We start from the raw sequence: 22609 nt of genomic DNA, 5'->3' as shown, positions 1-22609 counted from the left end.
ATACAGTATGCCACAATTTTTTATAGATTGCTGCAACTCTCTAGAAGCCTTTCTTGGTAAGATAAGGCATAAGGAGGGTGAGACATCTGAAAAAGACAATGGCTTAGAGCTCCAAACTCTCAACTTTCCATCCTCCAACTATTAGAAAGGGAGACCGTGGGGATAACAATGTTTAATACCTTTAATACCACCTCTCCTTAAATTCATAAAGTGGTTTTTGTAAATGGGACGTTTCTTTATTACTAATTTTGCTTACACTGGTTTGCTTTTAGCATTTATTTCATAACGTCATATTAGTTTTCTTTAGGATAGACCAAATATCTGTAAGTACTCTCTTTCTCTTGAAATTTGCATTTATGGGCTGGATTTCTCTAAAACTGATCCAACTGCATTTCAATATAAAAAGTATGTTTAGAATTTTATGAGACATATTTGGGAAAAATACATATTTTAAAGAAAGCTATACCCACAAAAACAACAATTTATCACTAGAAAAAAATCTGACTTCACCAAGCCTTCTAGGAAACCTAAGAAATATATATCAGAAATAATCATATCATAACGGCACAAATTAATTTGAATTTAGAACATAAAGCTATAAGCACAATGGCAGAGGTGCATCACACTTGATTTTATGAAATCACTTTGTAACTCACTTGATCCTCAGCATCCACTGTTCTGAATGTCCTTCTTACCTTTTCAAATGTCCTAAGAGAAGATGCCCATTGTCAAATTCCTTGTTACAGTGCATTATGGGACATGAAATGGGTTTCCCAGGCACCCGTGTTTGGCTTCCTCTTCGAAATGAACTTTTTGTTCCAGAATTAATTGTGCCTGTTTTGAGTCCTGCATCATTGAAACATAAATTCTTAAGTTACTATTTCAGAATTATGACAAAACAATGAAAATTTTGATACGGCACCAACTGGGTGTTTCTAATTATAATTGTTTACAATCTCTTATAAAAGATATCATAAAGTTATTTGTGACCCAAAAAAGCCCTAATATCGCCAAGTAGCAATCTCTCTCTCTCTCTCTTTTTTTTGGAGACAGGGGACAAGCTATATTGCCCAGGTTGGCTCCAAGTAACATTCTCTTAAGGAAAAAAATCAATTTCCTTAAGTCAAAGAGTCAAGAAATATTAAAGATCATATGCATTAGAAAGTCAAGTCCTTACTCCATTTAAGTTGGCAACGATTTTTTTCTTCTAATTCTTATTTTCTTTTTCAACTATTATAAATTCAGCTGTATTACACAGAGTCTGGGCTCTATAATGATCAACATAACTGGAGTGGAAAGGATGAAGTGGAAAGAGCAGGGAGGCAAGGAGGCCACGGGTGTTATTTTCTGAGGTTTCCAGCCACTGATCAATCATCTCCAACCTGCACATCAAGTCACACAGGTGTCAGTAATAAAACATTTATAGAACACAAAGCAGAGATTTACTTATTGTTGCTCTCTCTCTGCTTTCTATTTATCTTATTTTGTCCCTTCTCTTTTACTTTTTAAAAAGCCAATCAGAAAATAGTGACCCGCCATTATCTTCTCTTAATTAATTAATGCTCCTTTATCCTGATCCATTTTCCCCTTTTCTTTCTTTCTTTATAATCATGGTCTTAGTGTCACACAACTCTTATAGACTAATTCTTTGGCTAATTTTTTTTCCCAGGGAAACTCCCAACACATGATACAAATGAAAAAATGTAGAGAGTTATGTTGTATAAAAAAGAAATGTAAACAACCATGAGGATTCTAAAACAGAGATGGTCTGATTAACTACCCCTTTTATTACTCTCTTGTAGACTGTTCAACTCAAATGCTTTCAGTATTTCATATAACAAAAAAAAACTGCAGATTTATATTTTTGCAGTTTCTACAAAGCCTCTAAGCATTTAACTAGCATACAATTATTCTCTTAGCATAATATAGTTTTTAAAACCCAAAATGGTTATATATGCTTAAAGTTTTAAGTGCTTTTCTGCACTTCTAGTCTTTACGGAGAATGCCTCTACCAAACTATCAAAGTGTTTATAAATATGTTCTGACAATGAGTAATGGACAGCATGGAATTAATCATATTTTAGTCTTAACAAGGCTTTAAATGACAAAACACCTTTTTATCTTTAACTTTTTAAACGCAATCAGAACTATGACAATTTTTATAAATTTCCATCACATTCCAGATGTCTCTCATTACCACCTTTATTTAGCTATAAATAGAGGTTCTGGAGAAAATAATCCCTTAAAAAAAAAGCTTCCCCATAGAAAGGCAAAACACAGAGATTTAAGTAGCTTTATTTTTTAAACAGTATAGAGAGCATTGTTTTAAAATTATTAAGTATTCAAATTTATGCAAACTGACCCAACTGTAAAAAACAACAAATAGACTGTCCAAAGTTAGAATAACTATAAATGAAGTACTTAAAGTACTTTTAATCAAAGGACAAAATTATAACAGCTGAGTACTATACTGTGATATAAATTGAATGAGTCATTTAATGCTAAGAAGTAAAATTTCATTTTCATAAATAAAGAGAACACTGCTTCCTCTCTGTTTTCCCCAGCTAGACCCTCTTAAAAGATTTCCACACTTTTTAAAGCCCATTTATGGAACAGTACCAAACCAAATATAGCCCTATCCTAGAGCAGCTGTTCAAGCAACAGATCCCAAAATTTATTTTTACATAGCTACAGAGACCAAGCAAAAAGCTGAACCCACCACAAGAAAAAAAAAGCAAACTACAGACCTTAACTTCAGGCTCAAGCTTATCAACCATCAATGAGCCAGGTGTGACTTGAAGGCATACAAAATACTAACTCTTGCAAATATCATAAAGACAAGTACCATGAAAACACAGCTAAATGACTCATTTGTTCCTACTTGACCTGCTCAGGGAAATACTTCAAAATTCAATTTACAATGCATTAAATTATTCTTATAATCTAGAGGCCAGGGATTAGGCCTAAAGGGGCAAATTACCCAATGACCATTTTATGTAGGACTTAAAAGTGGCAGATTCATGAGATAGACTATTTTTCAAAGACATCTTAGAGATTATGAAGTCCTATAGTTCTAGCTTGTTTTCTTATCCACATAAGGATATTTTCCAAAAGTACAGATGCCCTGAAAAATCTCTGGAGATGGTTTGCCCTAGTCATCTGTTTAAAAGCTCCCAGGTGATTCTGATGCAGCTAAGGTGACCCTACTGAGCTAATCATTAACTTCTTCCCCTGAGAACTGAATGCATATGAAGAGGGGATTTTTTTAAATGATAAGGTTTAAAAGAACACCCCAAGAAGAAAAACCATTTACCGTATTTTCTATGTATCTTTTGCCAAAGTAGGTCTGAAATGCCTTGCAATTGTTTTGTTCAATTGAGTAACAGCTTTGCATCCAAGTTCCAAGCTTCCTTTCTATGTTCATTATGCAAATATCTATAGCCCACCTTTATATAATAGTCAGCCAACATTTACTGAGTATCTCTATGCTGGACATTCTTTTAAGGAATTGACACTAAAAAGATTTAGTGAGATTTAGTCTCTGCCTCCAAAGAGCATACAGTCTGGTAGAAGAGACAGATATATATAGATCAGTCCAACATGACAGAGTAAATGTATTTCAAAAATGAATAAAGTACTGTGAGATCAGAGAAGGCTGAGCAACCCAACTTATATAGAATAAACTTAGATAGGCTGGACATGATACACCACAGCTAACTGGACATGATATGCAATGATCATATTAACTCAGCAATCCCTAGTACTCTGTTGGGTATTATTTGTTAGCTATGTATTAACCCTACAAGCAGCTAAGAAAATAAAGGAGAAGCTGGGCTCGGTGGCTCAGCCTGTAATCCCGCGCCTTTGGGAGGCTGAGGTGAGTGGATTGCCTGAGCCCGCGGGTTCGAGACCCGTCTGGGCAGCGAGACCTCATCTCTACAATAAAATCAAAAAATTAGCCGGGCGTGGAAGCGCACACCTGTAATTCCGGCTACTTGGAAGGCTGAGGCGGAAGGATCGCCGGAGCCCAGCAAGTCGAGGCTGCGGTGGCCGGGAGCGGCCACTGCACTCCAGTCTGGGCAACAGAGTGAGACTCCAACTCAAAAAAAAGAAAAGAAAGGAGAAAAAGCATTTTAAAAGAGGGAGGAGTTGAAGTTTGCTAGGTACAAGCACATTGAGATAAGGAAATATAGTTTGAGTGAGTGGACAAGTGTCAAAAACTCTATTGTATCAGGTATCCAATGGGATGAACTACTAAATATAAATTATTATAATTTTTTTATAAGTGGTAATTTGATTCTGTCCAAAAGAAAGCTCTTGAAAAGTAACTTTAGAATGCAAGGTATCTAAATTCAACAAAGTTAAGCGTTGTATGCATAAATATTCCTATGACCTTTTGCAGTTGAACTTTCTGCTGAACTAAATTCATTGCTAAGGTTTCTGCTAATTTCCTAAACTTTTTAAGGGCTCAGTGGATATTCTATAAGACAGACTAGCAAAGCTGCCATGGTGGGGCTCTCCTACTGGTTCTTGAAAATTCCACCAAATTATCTAGTGGGGGAAGAAATCTTCCACAGCAACTCTTCCAGGAATCGCAGGTCCACAAAGAGTTAGTAATGAAGAGCTACCTAATGCTTTAGATGAGTCTCCTAAGAGAATGCTTCCTTACAAAACAGCTACATAGGCTGTACTGATGAATAAATAAGTAAACGCTCCCGCGTCTTGGGAGGCTGAGGTAAGTGAATTGCCTGAGCCCGCGGGTTCAAGACCCGCCTGGGCAACTTGGTGAGACCTCATCTCTACAATAAATCAAAAGATTAGCCGGGTGTGGTATCGCGTGCCTGTAGTTCCGGCTACTTGGAAGGCTGAGGCAGAAGGATCGCTGGAGCCCAGCAGGTCAAGGCTGCGGTGGCCGGGAGCGACAGAGTGAGACTCCAACTCAAAAAAAAAAAAAAAAAAAGTAAACGCTAACCCTCTAGATTTCAATTTAAATTCCATTTCCTTAGAGAAGCCTTTCCTGGCCATATAAACCTGTCACACACCCTCCCACAGACACACGGGTACTACTTTATATAATAACTATTAAATATATGAGAGGATAAATTAGTAGTATTTAATAAGCGTAGGGATTACCTATATACTTGTGCCACAGAAAGAAGACAATGGGTAAAGTAGACAATCGTAAGGTGATATTAGTATTTCTGAAACTAAATTTCATATCTTATATGCTTATTAGTAACTGAGCAAATCAGACACACTTTCTGCCCTAAGCCTTTGGGGAAGCTAGGTAATCTTAGCGTGATCTCTAAAGAATACCTGGCATTTTCAGCCACTGGTCCACACACAGTCTTGCTGCTTCTGTATCAGAATGTCCTCGAATAAATTCCAATTCTTGCAAGCCATGAGCATGCTGAAAATCAATTTTTTCCTACAGATATTAAAAGAAAATTCAATTAACTTAAGATTACTACCCTGGTTTCCCTGAGAAAAGGATTTTGACACATCAGTAATCAGAAAATATTGATTACTCTTTATTCCTAGAACTCCACATCTAGGATTCTATGCCAATGAAACACATAAAAATTCATGTTCTAAGATGTTGATCCCAGTGTTATTACAAAGTTCACTACAGTCTATATTTATAATAGTAGGGTATTGTTTAAGTAAATTATGGTATGAACATTTGAGGGAAGTCACTGGAAACAATAACCAAAATTTTTCAGTCATGTGAGAATATACTTTTGATATTAAGGTCAGCAACTATCATTAAGCAAATGAGGCAAAATATAAACAAAAAATAATTTCAATCTTTATACAACTATATCTACAACAAAAAAGGCCAATAATAAGTATATAAATGTTAATAAGGGTTACTTCTTGAGGATGGAAATGTAAAGGACTATTTTCATTTTAAGCTTTTATATATTTTTTCACATTTAGTCTGAGGTATATTTGTTCAGTGAATAATATTAATGGCAGACGCTCATTAGCACCGAATACGAGCTAGATACCATTTCAGGTTTTGTGGCCATTGTCTCTATCATCACTACTCAATTATGCTAATGTAGCAGGAAAGCAGTCATAGACATATGTAAACAAGTGAGTAATGGCAGTGTTCCCATAAATATTTACAACTTAGTAGCCACTTACCATATGCCAGGCACTGTTTTTAAAGAACTTTAGATTTAATTCTCACAATAACACTATGAAATAGGCATTATTACTGTTCCCATTTTTTCTTTTTAGAGGCAGGGTCTGGCTCTATCACCCAGTTGGAGTACAATGATGGGTTCATAGCTCATTGCAGCCTTGCACTCTTAGATTCAAGCAAGCCTCTGAGTAGCTTGGGACTACAGGTTTTGCCACCACACCTGGTTAAATTTTTTTTTTGTAGAGACAAGGTCTCGCTATGCTGCCCAGGCTGTTCTTGAATTCCTGGCCTCAATGGACCCTCCTGCCTAGGGCTCCCAAAGTGCTGGGATTACAGGCATGAGCCATCACACCTGGCCTGTTCCCTATTGTCTTATGAGAAAACTGAGGTACAGAGAGGTCAAATAAATTGCCCAAGGATATATAACAATGTCAGAATTCAAACTCTGGCAATCTAATTCTAGAATTCGTGCACTGAACAAGTATGATCATACCTCCTCTCGAAAAAATTAAATGTACTAAAAAAGAAATTAGAGCCAGCAACACTGGATTTGCAAGATATAAACCAGAATAAATGCATGGCCTACTTAGCAGTGTAATTGGATTTTCTATCAGGAAGGGTAAGTTGAGAGAAAGGGGAGACCAAGATTTTAATCTGAAGAAAATCTATACAACATTGTTCAAAGTACTGTCATGAAATACTACTTCTCAAGGATGCTAATATGCATTATATACCTTTTTAAAAATTCTCTATAATCAAATTAGATATGTATAAAAACACTGGTTTTAACACAAAATTTAAAAGGTTCCTTTCATGCAGGCCTTCTGAAGTCCTGAAGAGTTAATGTGCACCATGATTTTTGTATACATAAATGTAGTATCCCAACTTCACAAATCACCAAATACATTTTTTTCCAAAGTATATCCTACAGGATCAGAGTACCCTTAAAAAAAAAAAAACCTTAGTTGTCATTGTGACTATATAAGATTGTGAGCTCATCACAAAAGCTTTATTATCTATGTAGCCATTAAACACTGTCTTTGAAAAGAAGCTAGCATCACTCAGGCAATCTGGGAAAAAATAAAACAGTTTGCAAATGACTCCTCTCCCAAAAGATGACTCATAAAAAAAAAAAAAACTTGACATAGTTTTGGGAAAGAAACTTCGTTAAAATTGAATAGTGTTTCCACCAGGATAACAATCATATTAAGTATGTGTGTATATTCATACAATATACCTATTTTTAAACAATAAGCATCTTAAATATACGATTACATTACTATGTTCTCATGGCACATCATAAAGTCCCTAAACTAACCTACTTCTAAATTTAAAGAAGATTATGCCATACAGATTAATAAATATTAAAACAAAGGCTATAGAAATACACAAATTCCTTTATAATAAATAGAACAAGAAATCAAACACATGGATGTTAAAATTTTTATTTTTAAGATTCACACATTTCCAATACTTTATTATTTTTACTTTTTCTATTTTAAAGATGTGGGGTACAATTGAGGGTTAGGTATACAAATGTTCATTATGCAGGTACCCTTGTTGATGAGGTGTGCCCCTCTCTCCCCTGACAGTTTCCCTCAACAGCCAATCCCACTCCCCCATCCCTGGCAGTTTCTTGCTACTGGCAATCCCTTTCTTATAGCATTATGATAATTGTTCAAGGTCCACTTATAAGTAAAAACATATGGTACTCTGTTGTTTCTGTGATAGATCACTGAGTATGATCAACTCTAAATCCATCCAAGTTGCTGCAAAGTCCATATGTTTGTCTTTCTTTATGACTGCATAATATTCCACTGTGTACACGTACCACTTTTTTTTACACAGTCCAGCTTCGATGGGCAGCATGGTTGGTTCAATGTTTTTGCTATTGTGAATACAGTTGCAACAAACATGCGGGTGCAGGTATCTCTGGTAGAAGGATTTGAGTTATTCCAGGTATATTCCCAATAGGGGGACAGCTGGGTCATATGGAAGGTCAATTTCTAGTTCTTTCAGAAATCGCCACACTGTCTTCCAAAAAGGCTGCACTAGCTTACATTCCCACCAGCAGTGTAGAAGCATTCCTTTTTCTGTGCATTGTCACCAGCATCTGTTATTGTTGGTTTTGTTAATGATGGCCACTCTTACTAGGGATAGATGGTATCTCAATGTGATTGTGATTTGCATTTCTGTGATGATTAGTGAGACTGAGCACTTTTTCATGTGTCTGTTGCCTGCCCATGTATCTTCTTTTTAACATTTTTTCCTTTGATTTTGGACAGGTGAGTTCAATTCTCATATATCTCCTTTTGAGAAGTGTCTGTTCATGTCTTTTGCCAACTTTCTAATGGGGCTTTTGTTTTTTCCTTTTGGCACATTTGGTATCAGCTCCTCCTTGTACGTTTTGTAGAATTCTGCTGGAAAGCCGTCCGGTTCAGGGATTTCTTTTGTTGGTAGTTTTCTTATGACAGAGTCAATTTCCTGGGTTGTTAATGGTCTATTGAGTGTCTCATTGTCTTCTTGTTTCAACCTGGGGAGGTTGTGAGGTGTCAGAAAGTTCTCCGTTTCATTTAGGTTACCAAGTTTGTTTCTGTATAGGTGTACATAGTAATCTCTGATAATCTTTTGTATTTCTTTGGTGTCAGTTGTGGCTTGATATTTTGTATTTCTGATTGTGTTTATTTGAGCTTTTTCTTGGTCATTCTGGTAGGGGGGGGTCCATCAATCTTGTTAATTCTTTCAAAGAACCAGCTTTTTATTTTGTTGATTTTTCTATGATATTTTTGTCTCCTACGTCCTGCATGCGGACCCTTATTTAGGTGACCTGGATTCTTCTGCTAAAGTTAGTGTTTTCGTGGTCTCCTCTTTCCAGCTTCCTTAGGTGATTTGCTAGTCTGTCAACTTGTGATCTTTCCATTTTCTTGACATGAGTTTGTAGAATTATATATTTCCCTCTTATAACTGCTTTCATGACATCCCAGAGGTTTTGGTAAGATGTTTCTTTATTTCCATTTGTTTGCAGGAATCTTTTAATTTCTGTTTTGATTCCAGTGTTGACTCAGTAGTTGCTCAGCATCATGCTGCTTAGTGTCCATGTCTTTGTGCGCTTGGGGAAATTTTGTTGGTGTTGATATTTATTTTTATTCTACTGTGATCTGAGAAGGTGCATGGCAAAATTTCAACCTTATGGAATTTGTTTATACTTGATTTATGGCTGAGGATGTGATCGATCTTGGATTATGTTCCATGTGGTGATGAGTAGAATGTATATTCTGTGGTTGTTGGGTGGAATATTCTATAGATATCTATTAAGTTCATTTGGTGGAGTATCAAGTTTAGGTTCTGAATCTCCTTGTTAATTTTTTGCTTCGATCTATCTAGGGCTGTCAGTGGGGTATTCAAGTCCCCTGCTATAGTAGTGTTAGAGTCATTATCTTTGTTTACTTAGTAGTTGCTTTATAAAATCTGGTGCTCCTGTGTTGGTGAATATATGTTTAGGACAGATAGATATTTCTTGGTGATAGATTGAAACTTTTATCATTATGTAGTGTCCTTTCATATCTTTTTTAATTTTTGATAGCTTAAAGGTTATTTTGTCTGATATTAATATTGTGACTCCTGCCTTCCTTTATGATGCATTTTACTGGAATCTCGTTTTCCATTCTTTAACTTTGAGTCTATATCCATCCCTTGTGGACACTCCAGATGAGTATCCTGGATGCAGCAAATAATTGGGTCATGGTTTCTTATCCAGTTTGCCATTCTGTGTCTTTTCAGTGGTACATTTAGTCCATTCACATTCAAGCTATTTATTGAAATGTGATTGTTTATCCCTGTCATGAGGTTCTTATAAAGTTTTTTTGTTTGTTTGCTTGTTTTCTTTTAGTTTTGGGATTGATGTATGTGTATATTTCCAAGTTTGTTGTTGCTATATATTCTCTGTTGATTCTGTGCTCTGTTGTTTCTTGGCAAGTGTATAGTCATTCTTTTTTTTTTCTTTCTTCTGTGCTTAATATCTTTTGAAGTGTCTCCTATAGAGCTGGTCTGGAAGCTGCATAATCTCTTAGGTCCTGGATGTCTGGAAAGAATCTCCATCACTGATGAAGCTTAGCTTGACCGGATAGGAAATTCGTGGTTGAAATTGCTTATGTTTAAGACTTTGAATATTGGATTCCAGTCCCTTCTTGCTTGTAGTGTTTTTGCCAATAGGTCTGCTGCTATTCTGATTGATTTCCCCTAGTAGGTAGTCTGATCTTTCTCTTTGCTGCCTTTAGGATTTTTTCTTTTGTGCCTACTTTGTGTAAGTGAATTACTATGTGTCTAGGGGTTAGTCTTCTCATTTGATGTCTTATGGGGTTCTCTGTACCTCTTATGCATGGCTGGTCACATCACTGATGAGACAGGGAATGTTTTCTTGGATATATCCTGGAATACTTGCTCCAAGGTGTTCTCCATTTCCTTTTCTTCTTCTGGGATCCCAATCAGGTGTAGGTTTGGCCTCTTGATATAATCACACATCTCTTGTAGTTCTTATAGGCTTTGTTCTTCCTTTCTGAGTTTTCTTTCTGTTTTTACAGATGAGGTTAATTTCATGTTCTGGTTCAAGTTCTGACATTCTTTCTTCTGCTAGATTAATTCTGCTTTCCATGCTTGTCATCTTGTTATTTACTTCCTGGATAAAATTTTTTATGGCCAAAATCTCTGTTCCAAGTACTTTCAGTGTTGCATCTTGTCTTTCTTGAGTCTTATTCACTCTTTCCATCCATTCCCCAATCCCTGTTGCATTCTGGGGCCAGTTGTTGGTAACTTCCATTGTTTGGGCTCTGAGGTCTGATTTTTCAGGCATTTTCTTTTTGTTATACTTGAAATTACCTGTGGTCTTCTGTTGGTTTTTCTTCATTTGTGACAGATATCTTGCTTTTCTCTTTAGTTCCGTTATACAGTGGCAGTAAGAGAAGCTTTCAATTCTGATGTTTGCTCAGCCCTCTATTCTCCCCTTGATCCTGACTCTGGATTTGTTCTATTTTGAAATAAGACTGTGGGTGGGAAGCTTTGCTGTCTCTTGCAGTTTTGAAAGTCAAATAAGGTAGGGGATGGGGAGTTAGGATTCAGAAACTACTTGCAAATCACAATGTTCACTGACTGTGGTATGTGTTCCCTGAGACCCACTCTCCACCACCACTCTATACGACGATGTAATGAGTATGTGTGTGCACCCCGAGTCCAAGATACAGTAGTAGCAATGAGAACAGAGAAAAACAGAATGAAATAAGATGGACAAAAATTTTTTTAAAAAATGAAAAAAAATACAGAATAATGAAAGTAGAAACCAAAGCAAAAACAATTGAACACACACACACACACACCACAAAACAAACTGGAATAACAATAAAGTGAAACAAAACAAAAAAACCATGAAAACTAAACACACACACACGCGCACACGCACACACATTTAGCACAAAATGGAGAAAGACCAAAAAAAGTAAAGAAAAAAAAGGAAAAGAGGAATTCAGATTGAACCCTCACACATATATCCACACACCTTAAACTAAAAAAGAGAGAGAAGAACAAAAGAGCAAAAACAAATCAATAAACAAAAAATTAAAAAAACTGAAAGATGAACACTCCATCATTCACATGTACACATAAACAGAAAACAATTTTAAAAAGAAGAAAAAGAAAAGAAAAAAAGGGGGGAGGGAGGATGCAGATCAAACCCTCACATACACATTCATGCACAGAGGGAAAATATTTAAAAAACAGAAAAACTAACAATCAGGCAAAAAAATTTTTAAATTAAAAAAATTAAAAATTATAAAAAGAAAAAATACTCGGCCCTCTTGAGGCAGGTTCTGTAATTGTTCCTCTTATCTGCTTCTCTGCTACCTCCTGCAGAGCTTCCGCCTCATTCACTCTCTTCCCAGTGTCCAGACCAGGGAAGGAGAGGGAGTAGGGGTGGGTGGGGCTGCAGTCCTCCCCTCCCAGTATCATATGGTCAGGGGGATCCCCTCCAGTGGGGAGGTGCAGGACTGTCTCTTCCCCAAGTATGTACTTGTGGAGGGTGTCCCAGTTAGTCCTATCCTGGAATAGTTCTCCTATTACAGTTGATATACGGTCTCCATCTTGGTTCGTCCCTCTCAGTTGTGTCCCAGCTGTGTGGATCTGCTGTTCAGAGGATTGCTGGGGAGGAAGGGGGTTGGGTCAGCCCCAGACTCACCACTGATCTCTTTTGAGGTCTTCTTCATCCTTTTCTGGTCACACCTTTTGTCCTGCAGCTGAATCAGGGTACAGGGTGGGGCACCTGTGACTCAGCACTTGTCCTGTCCCTCCAAAGTTTGTACTTTTAGGATTTTCCCTCTGGGTCACAATCAACCCCTGAGTAGTTGATCCACTGGTCACAGAGATTGGGTCTGTTGCTCTGTGGTAAGCAAGTAAGAGCACTTTCCTGCCCTATTTTCAAGATTGTGGCAGGATGCCTCTTTCATCTTCTCTGGTGGGACTCTGCCTCTGGGCTCCCTCCACAGCCCTTGCTGCCAGTGTCTGGCCCGGTGCTGCAGTGGTGAGGCAAAGCCTAGAGCTGGCGGTCTTTCCCCACCACTTCTTTGTGGGAAAACTTTTGTCAGTTTTTAAAAAAAGGCCCTCAGCTTCTGCAACCCAGGAAGCACTAGGGACCAAGCTGAGCAGCTGCAGCACCAGCTGCTTCACCAGGAAGGCCCTGGCCACTTGCTCATGAGACCCCACTTAGTCTCTCCCAGCATCTTCCTCCCAGGAAGGGTTTTGTTGATTAAATAAATAAAAATTAAAATGTCACTCGGCTTCTGCATCCCGGGAATTGCTAGGGTCCAAGCTGAGCAGCTGTGGCACCAGGCACCGCACCAGGAGAGACCCAACCACTTGCTCCCACGCCCTCACTCAGTCAGCCACTCACACACCCACTCACTCACCAACACGTACACAAAACTTTCCATACACTCACTCATTCACACTGGGACTTGCAAAGTCTGACTGGCTCAGCCACCATCTTCCCGACACTCTAGGATGTCAAAATTATAAAATCATAGTGCTTACCCTGACCTGGGAGATCATCTCCAAACTGTTCATTCACAGAATGAAACTTAAAGTCTATAAAATAGCTAAACAGTCCACTGAAATCCAAACAGCTGCTGGAAAAGCTATGATTTAAATTTCCATTTTTAGACTTTTAGTATGGAGGGTTTTTTACCCAACTCATCAACATTCTAGTCCTCATACACATTTGTCAGTATTGAGGGAGTTCTTTAAATTATATCATTTCAGGCCTTCTATAGCAAGTCATGGAAAAAAATTATATTATACAAGATTCTAAATTAGGCTTCATTTTCCACTCAGCAGCTCTTCCACAAACATGCTTCAAATTTCTTCCTTTTAATAATCGATTTAATTTGAAAGGAAAAGTTCAAGTCTGAGAATGTGATCTGGCTCTATTTGGTAAGTAATCTTTCAACAGCTTATATCTATAAAAGCACTGATAAACTCTTTTCACTTTTGTTATAAAGTAACCAGAAACCCTTAATTGCTCATTTGCTTGGAGAAATCCTGATTTTGTTCCTAAAAATAAAGTCCACCTAATTAATTGTATTTTTTATTTTCCTATATATATATAGAATAAGAATACAACAAATAAAAAAAGAGATGTAAAAAGTTATTACGAATTACTACTAAATTGATGAGCTATCTAGGACACAAGCTGAACTTGGATTAAATCATACTTTTTTGATTAAAGGCTTCTCTTTACAACTTTATTATGAATAATTACTTAATTTAATAAAACCAATTAAAACAGTCACATACTCTGAATGCTCTATTCTTTTCTTCTTTCTGCTGTTTCTCCACTTCAACATGGCGGGCTAGACGAGCCAGAGTTAAAGCAACTTTATCCTTCTGATGATCAATATGGTCTTTACGTTTAACATTCTCCTGTAATGGAAAAACAATTTTCATTATTTTTAAATAGCATTTATAAAACATATCCATTTTCAAAATAGTTATTGTACTAAAGATCCATTTACTTCAATTGCAACCATATTTCTTTTTTGTTTTTTGAGTTAGAGTCTCACTCTGTCGCCCAGACTGGAGTTCAGTGGCCACTCCCGGCCACCGCAGCCTCAACCTTCTAGGCTCCGGCGATCCTTCCACCTCAGCCTTCCAAGTAGCTACAATTACAGGCATGCACTACCACGCCCGGTTGATTTTTTTTTATTTATTGTAGAGATGAGGTCTCGCTGCCCAGGTGGGTCTCGAACCCGCGGGCTCAGGCAATCCACTCACCTCAGCCTCCCAAAGTCGCAGGATTTCAGGCTGAGCCACCGAGCCCAGCTTGCAACCGTATTTCTAATAGCCTATCATATGTATTATATATTTTATGTGGTATTTTATGCAGGTCAGTCGGTTACACACCAACATCTTTGGTTTTCAAAAAGCTAGACAAACCAGCTACTAAGACATTTATCATCTTTATTCACTTTACAGTCATCTGAATATTGAAAAGTTTGGGGTTCCTTTGCTTGGAGTGGATAAAGAGTATTATGATGTAAAAAAAAAAAAACAACAAAACTGGCTCTTGTATTTCAACGATGCCAGGACAGGATTTACTTAAGGGAAATTATTGGTAAAAAATAATAGTCTGACTTTCAGTTTCCAGCAAAGCACAAAAGGAATCCAAAAGTTCCTCACGTTCATGTGATGAACTGCCAAATGGATGCTCAATGTGGACAAGACCGAGAGTTAAAGCCTGCAGGGGACCCAGCCTTAGAAAGCAGCCTTCACACTTTCGTTGAGTTTACCTCCAGGAGCTCAAAGTGAAGAGTGGAGAAAAATCCTTTTATAAAGCTTCTGGCAGGAGATGGGACAAATAACCATACTGAAATACCCCAGAGCATTCTGTTCTTAATGAGGGCTGCCCTCAAGAGAAACTATTTTACCAGAGCCCAGTTTGCTGGGATTTTATCAGTGCACAATCAGCCTGGGAAAAGGAAAACACCCAACTCCAGTCCCTTGTAGCCATCCTGTCTCACCTATAGGCAGTAAAACTAAGCATTAGTGAAGTCCATAATGCAGGAACACAAGTTTACTGAAAGGCTGAGATCTAATCATAGGGCTATAGAACACTTTCCCCACCCTCCCACTCACTACATTACAAAAGCCCTATTTACCACAGTTCCTTTGACCCAGTACATCATGTCTACCTTTCAACAAAAAATTATAAAAGCATACCAAAAGGCAAAAAACATAGCTTGAAGAGGCAGAGCAAGTATCAGAACCAGACCCAGACATAGCAGGGATGTTCAAAATACTAAACCATGACTTTAAAACAACCATTATTAACACACTAAGGACTAGAGTCATTATAAAACAAAAGATGGATAATGTAAGCAGGAAAATGAAAATTCTCATAAAAAACAAAAAGAAATTTCAGAGAGTAAAACACTAACAGAAACAAAGAATGTTCATTAGTAGAAGATATGTCAAAAGAGACTTCCAAAATGGAAAAACAAAAGAAGGAAAAAAAACCCCAGAATATCCAAAAACCATGATAACTACAAAAGGTATAACATGCACATACGGGAATATTAGAAGAAAGGAAAAAATATTTGAAGCAATAGTGACTAAGAGTTTCCCCAAATCAATGTCAGACACTAAATCACAGATCCAGGAACCTCTGGGAATATCAAGCAGGATAAACACCAAAAGTACTATATATATGCATATCATATTCAAACTGCAGAAAAATCAAAGACAAGAATTATATCTGTCTTCTCCTCAGAAACCATGTATACAAGAATATAATGTGAAATATTTTAAGCTTTAAGAGGAAAAAGCCCATCACCCTAAATTTCTGTACTCTGTGAAGTTATCTTCCAAAAGCAAAGGTAAAGGACTTTCTCAGACAAACAAAAGTTGAATTTGTCGCTAATCTATCTACTTTGCAAAAATGTTAAAAGGTTTTCTTTAGAAAGAAGGAAAATAATACAGGTTAGAAATTCAGGTCTACATAGAGAAAAGGAAAGCACTAGAGAAGTAGTAAGTGAAGTAAAACATATTTTTCTTATCCTCACTTGTCCTAATACATAAGAGTTTGTGCATAAAGATAATAGCAATGATGTATTTTATTATTATTCTTATGATGGGAGTGTGTGTGTATGGGAGGGGTTGTGTGTGTGTGGGGGGGTATGTGTATAAAGGTTGAGTATCCCTTATCTGAAATGCTTGGGACTAGAAGTGTTTTGAATTTTGGATTTTCTGGGATTTTAGAATATTTGAACATACATGATAGGATGTGTTGGGGGTAGAACCCAAGTATAAACACAAAATTCATTTATGTTTCATATATACTTTATACACATAAGCCTGAAGGTAATTCTACATAATATTCTTCATAATTTTCTGCATTAAACAAAAAATGCATACTGAACCATCAGAACCAAAGGTGTCCCTTTCTCAACAACCCATGTGAATAATCCGTGGCTAGTTGGCATACCGTCACTCTTGACTGAATTTATGTGCTACAGATAAGCTATCATTTTCTAACACTTATTGACATATAGGTACCTAACACCAACAAATATGATATGCCATAAATACAGTGGAAATATAATGCTTAGGGTAACTAAGCAGCATGGTAGCATCACTGTAATACCTGCATCAGCTGTCAGAAAACAGCAACAAAGACAGGTTTTCAGTCTCTATTCACTGATGCTATGTTTTGATTCAAAGGTTACAGCACACTGTATTTTACTTTTTTTAGGTGAGAAAAAACATCAGAAGCAGTTGAGAAACCAGAAAGCAGGTACTCCAGGGTTAAGGAGACATTCTCCTGGATGGCTTTTTAAATGTTTCCTGCAGAGCCATTTGTATCATTAACAACAGTATTTGACTTAGAAGTCTCTCTTTGTATTAATTGACATGAATTCTTGTTGTTATGAATGGACTTTGGTTATGAAATCCACCACACATTTTCACTGTCATCTACAGACACTTTTTCTGCACTCTTCTGACGTCGTCTTCTTTGTCCCTATTATCACAATCACCTTGATTACAAACCATTTTTGCTATTTCACCAACAGAACAACCGAAGCCTCATTACCAATGTTAAAACTTATTTGATATTCTAGCTTACTGATTCTGACGGTATATTTTTTACATATGTAAGAAAGTAAGACATCATTTTTTTCCCTTGATATATGGATTTCTTCAAAGTCACCACCTTGCTCATCATCATCACTGAACATAGCCACAGGCCAGACTGCCAGGCATGCACAATTCTGTCTTTAGTCATTGCTTTCCAAGCATTAGCAATAGCACATACAGCATTCTTCAAGCTAAACTTCTGAAAACCTTCCACATCCTTGCCTCTGTTTACTATGCTGCATGCTATTCAAAAAAAGTAATTTTATATTTACTCTTCATTGATCTAAGTTTCCTGTTCATTAGACTGAATTAATAATGTCACATTCAGGGACAGTACATGGCTGATGAAAATTTCAGCTGGAGAATGAGCAGAACAGTTATTAAGGAATAAAATCTTGCAATCGTTGTCCAGTCAAGCTGCATCCCTGCAGTTAGCATGAGCCACTGGTACAAAATGTTTATGAAACCAATCAGAAAAGATGTCCCTGGTAATCCATGTTTTGTTAGAATAATGTACTAATAAGAAATTCACTTCTTGAAAGCAGCAAGAACACAAGCTTTTGCCTACCGCAGCAACTTTACATGCATGTATGCCTGTCGCATTAGCACATCTCAACAGTTATTCTGTCCTTGGCATCCTTAATTCCTGTGGGGGCTATCTCATCAACTGTAGTCAGGGGTCTTTCTAGGGCAGTAACACACAAAAAAGTGATGTTAAATCACCATTATAAATTTGTCCAGGTGTCAGATTTTCCATCAGTGATGACCTTGGCAAACTTGTGAAACGATTTCTCCACGGTTTCATGATCAGCAGCTGCTTTACCAACTTTTTTTTTTTTTTTTTTGAAAAAGGGTCTCACTCTGCCACCCAGGCTGGAGAGCAGTGACAATTCACGTTCACTGAAGCCTCAACTCCCTGGGCTCAGGCAATCCTCCCATCTCAGCCTTCCAAGTAGCTGGGATTACAGGCACCCACTACCACACTCCAGCAATTTTCCCGCCTGGGCTTCCCAAAGTGCTGGGTTACAAGCATGAGCCACTGTGCCCAGTCCCACAAATCTTCAAAGCTTTAATGTCATGTCTCTTCTTAAATGTCTGCAACCAGCCTATTGAATATTCACAGTTCCCTTCAATTTTCAGTTCATTGTGATAGATTTTTGCTTGTTTCATAATCAGCATACATTGAGTGACATGTGTTCACTGCAGTGCTGATGAATCCCCTCTTTCAACACACAATCGAAATCTTTATTTTTAGCTTTATGTAGTATTTTTCTATTTTTTATTAACTTATTTTCATGGCTTTCAGCACAAAACTTCAATAGTTTACCCCTCTGTTTCTCCAGGCAATGTATGGTAATCATTCTTATACCATATTCTTCTATAAGACATTTCACACTTACACGACTGTACAGTTTCTCTAACAGTTTGACTTTCTATGCTATAAATAGACATGTACAAAAGACATATCTCATACTATTACCTTTTCAAGGTCAAATAAGTAAAACCTGTTGGTATTATTATTTACTGAAGTTATCTTTCTTATATTTAGCTATTAGTAGCCTATATTATATTTTCTTTTTTTTTTTTTTTTTTTCAGTTGGAGTCTCACTCTGTCTCCCAGACTGGAGTGCAGTGGCCGCTCCTGGCCACCGCAGTCTCGACCTGCTGGGCTCCGGCGATCCTTCCACCTCAGCCTTCCAAGTAGCTGGAACTACAGGCGTGCGCTATCACGCCCAGCTAATTTTTTGATCTTTATTGTAGAGATGAAGTCTTGCCAAGTGGCCCAGGCAGGTCTCGAACCCGAGGGCTCAGGCAATCCACTCACCTCAGCCTCCCAAAGTGCTGGGATTACAGGCTGAGCCACCAAGCCTGGCCTATATTTTCTTTAACTACAGGTTGAGCATTCCTAATCTGAAAATCTGAAATGCTCTAAGATTCAAAACTTTTAGAGCACCAACATGATGCTCAAAGGTAATGCTCATTGGAGCATTTTGGATTTTCTTATTAGGGATACCCAACTGATAAGTATAATGCAGTTATAATACTCCAAAATCATATAGAGGATATTAAATTGTATATGGTTATGTCTCAAGGTAAAGATTGTCTCTGTTATTCCCTAGTAATTTCACTGATCTGTTCACTGTCTTTCATGACACTGAAGGGGTGAAAAGACCCACAAACCCTGATGCTGAAAACAGAAGACATCTTAGAATTGAGTTTGGGCTCTTCTTTCTTCCCTTTTAAGGAGAACATTTCGACTTTCTTCTTCCTTATTTTTATTTCCTTTAGATACATCATCTGGCTATATTACTTAGGTTGGATCCCAACTCTGGGCCCAAGCAATCCTCCCACCTCAGCCTCCCAAGTTTCTGGGACTACATCTGTGCAACCATGCCTGGTTCTACTTTCTTTCTTTTTCTTTCTTTCTTTTTTTTTGAGATTAGAAAATATAGTGTACTTAAAAACCAAGCTAGAGAGAGAGAGAGAGAAAGAGGAGATTCACCTCCCCAAGGTAGGGGAGGGGACCAAAGTCAAGAAACAAGGCCTGGCCATAGCTCAAAGAGCACATGGCCACACCATAGCTTAGCAAGGCAACAGTCTACTTTCTTTTTAAAAAGAGGAAAAAAAAATAGGAAACTCTGGCCACCAAATTCAAAGTAGATTTGGAAGACAATCTGCTAGGAGCAGAGGAAAAGGAATGATGGTAGAGCAGCGGTTCCCAACCTTTTTGGTATTAGGGACTGGTTTCATGGAAGGCAATTTTTCCATGGACTGTGGGGTAGTAGGGGGGGGAATGGTTTCAGAATGATTCAAGTGTATAACATTTATTGTGCACTTTATTATTACATTGTAATATATGAAATAATTATACAACTCACCACAAACATACAAAAAGAGAGGTCTACACATAAGTGGTAAATAAAATAATGGGCAGGCCACATGTGGACTGAAATAAGAGTTGGATTCTCACTTAAAACCCGCCGCCAGATACAGCTGTAGAATTGAAGTACATCAATTCACTTGCTACTCACTGATAGGGTTTTGATATGAGTCTGCAAGCAATTGATTTATGGGCTCTGTGCAGTCAAACTTCACTGCCAATCTTAATCCACATCTACAGCTGCTCCCTAGTGCTACATCACCACCTCAGCTCCACCTCAGATCATCAGGCATTAGATTTTCATAAGAAGCATGCAACCTAGATCCCTCACATACACAGTTCACAAAAGGCTTTGCACTCCTATGAGAATCTAATGCTGCTGCTGACCTGACAGAAGGTGCTCAAGGCACTAATGCGAGCGATGAGGAGCGGGTGTAAATACAGATGAAGCTGGGCCCACTCACCACAACTCACCTCCTGCTGTGTGGTTTGGTTCTTAACAGTAGCTCAGGGGTTGGGGACCCCTGTAGTAGAGAAAGCAAGGACTTCAACTTCAAAAACTTTGTTAATTTTGAAGTCAGCACTTTAAAAATGAGAAAACAGATGTAATACAAAAATTGCTTACTCTTAAACCGGGGAAAAGTAAGTATATAAATGAGGCAGAGTATAAATAGTCATACAATATTTTTCCATCACAAATTGGGTTTTGGGTCAAAGTTGTTGGTTATAAATGGGTCACTCAATTACTAGCATTGGGAATTTCTATCCTTCCATTAGTATCAAAATGCTGAATTGTAATTTTTTTGAGTTGGAATCTCATTCTGTCACCCAGGTTGGAGGGCTGTGGCACACTCACAGCCACCCCAGTATCGACCTGCTGGGCTCTGGTGATCCTTCCACTTCAGTCTTCAGAACTACAGGTTCAGCCAGCTACTACATACAGCTAATTTTTTTAATTGCAGAGACGAGGTCTCACCAAGTTATCCAGGCTGGTCTCAAACCCACAGGCTCAGGCAATCCACTCGCCTAGGCCTCCCAATGTGCTGGGATTACAAGCTGGAGCCACTGAGCCTGACCTAAATTGTATTTTAATGTGAAATCCTAAAATAAAATTCTAGGACTGTTGTTCTTAGGCTGGATTTGCTGTCTTCCTCAAATCCTATAGCTTGAAATATAATTTAAGTCTTTGGAGATTTTTCTAAGATAAAGGCCAGGCTTTCAGATACGTAACTCCATAAGCTAGAAACGAATTAGCTCTGAATCCATGATAAGAATAATTGAAGCTTCATGTAGAATATTAGCAGCTATAGGATCTTCAGAGTCATCCTCCTGGAAAGACTAGCTATGGTCACACTGGACTAACTTCTTTCCAAGATACACATATTATTAAGGAGTCCATACTGCCCTCCACTAAGTTATTTTTGGGGAGCATAGGGAATAATTTCCCAGTATTTTATACTGGGAAAATAGAGGTCTCCATTTACTGGTATCTTAGATCAATCTCTGCATCAGTTTCTTCCATACCCTAAATTGCATAGAAATTAAGGATACTGCAAAGCCAGAAGTTAAAAGGTAGATTCCAAGCCGAGCTTGGAGGCTCAGCCTGTAATCCCGCACCTTTGGGAGGCTGAGGTGAGTGGATGGCCTGAACCCGCGGGTTCAAGACCCGCCTGGGCAACTTGGCGAGACCTCATCTCGACAATAAATCAAAAATTAGCCGGGCGTGGTAGCATGCGCCTGTAGTTCCAGCTACTTGGAAGGATGAGGCGGAAGGATCGCCGGAGCCCAGCAGGTCAAGGCTGCAGTGGCCGGGAGGCACTACAGTCTGGGCAACAGAGTGAGACTCGGACTCCAAAAAAAAAGGTAGAGTCCAGTTCAGTCACCAAGAAATTCTTATATTCCCAAATCTCTCTCTTTATAATTTTTTCTAAAATTTAAGGTAAAATACATAAAAAGCAACTTTCGGTTGTGTCCTAGAAATGACAACATGCAAGTTAATGGTTAAACCTGAGGACACATATCTATTAAAGTTAAGCACACACATACATAGGTAAAGCAAGGAGTATTATTTTGTTCTAAAGAATGTTTCTCTTTTAATATAGCCTGGGAGAGTTTTAGCAAAAATTCCAAGTCTAGAAATAGGGTACAACTTGGGCAGGAAAGAAAGAGATCTTTCTAATGACATCTAGTAGCAGGAGTCACAGGTCAATATAATCAGGGGGAGGAAAGACTGACGTAAGATCCCCTTATTTCGTCAAGTGCATTTTTTAAAAAGCAACTACTATCAATGGCTGACATCATTTCAAGAGTAAGGATACAATCTGAGGCTAATACTCTAATTTCCCCTAGTAATCTTCTATACTGAACAAATTTTAGTCTTGTGACAAACTAGCTACAATGCTTTT

The 22609-nt window shown here is 37.9% G+C and overlaps 1 protein-coding gene across 3 annotated transcripts in view; it reads right to left on the bottom strand.

The window, feature by feature from the left end:
• The window catches only part of ZNF451 (zinc finger protein 451), a 91245-nt gene that overhangs the window by 45252 nt on the left and 23384 nt on the right, over nucleotides 1-22609 (bottom strand). For 2 of the 3 annotated variants that reach the window (XM_008068116.2, XM_021717588.1), the window contains exons 4-6: nucleotides 13988-14113; nucleotides 5317-5428; nucleotides 696-846 (exon numbers count right to left, since the gene is read on the bottom strand). In XM_008068116.2, the coding sequence (XP_008066307.1) occupies nucleotides 696-846; nucleotides 5317-5428; nucleotides 13988-14113 (389 nt within the window). Of the gene's footprint in view, nucleotides 1-695; nucleotides 847-5316; nucleotides 5429-13987; nucleotides 14116-22609 lie in introns of all 3 variants that reach the window. The other variant, XM_021717586.1, reaches the window with a different exon arrangement.

Source organism: Carlito syrichta, unplaced genomic scaffold (assembly GCF_000164805.1).
Source record: "Carlito syrichta isolate Samal-C Ts95f unplaced genomic scaffold, Tarsius_syrichta-2.0.1 Scaffold309876, whole genome shotgun sequence".
In the NCBI taxonomy this organism is placed as follows: domain Eukaryota; kingdom Metazoa; phylum Chordata; class Mammalia; order Primates; family Tarsiidae; genus Carlito; species Carlito syrichta.
Note: the sequence above shows the minus strand (reverse complement) of the source record. Positions and strands in the feature narration are given on the sequence as shown.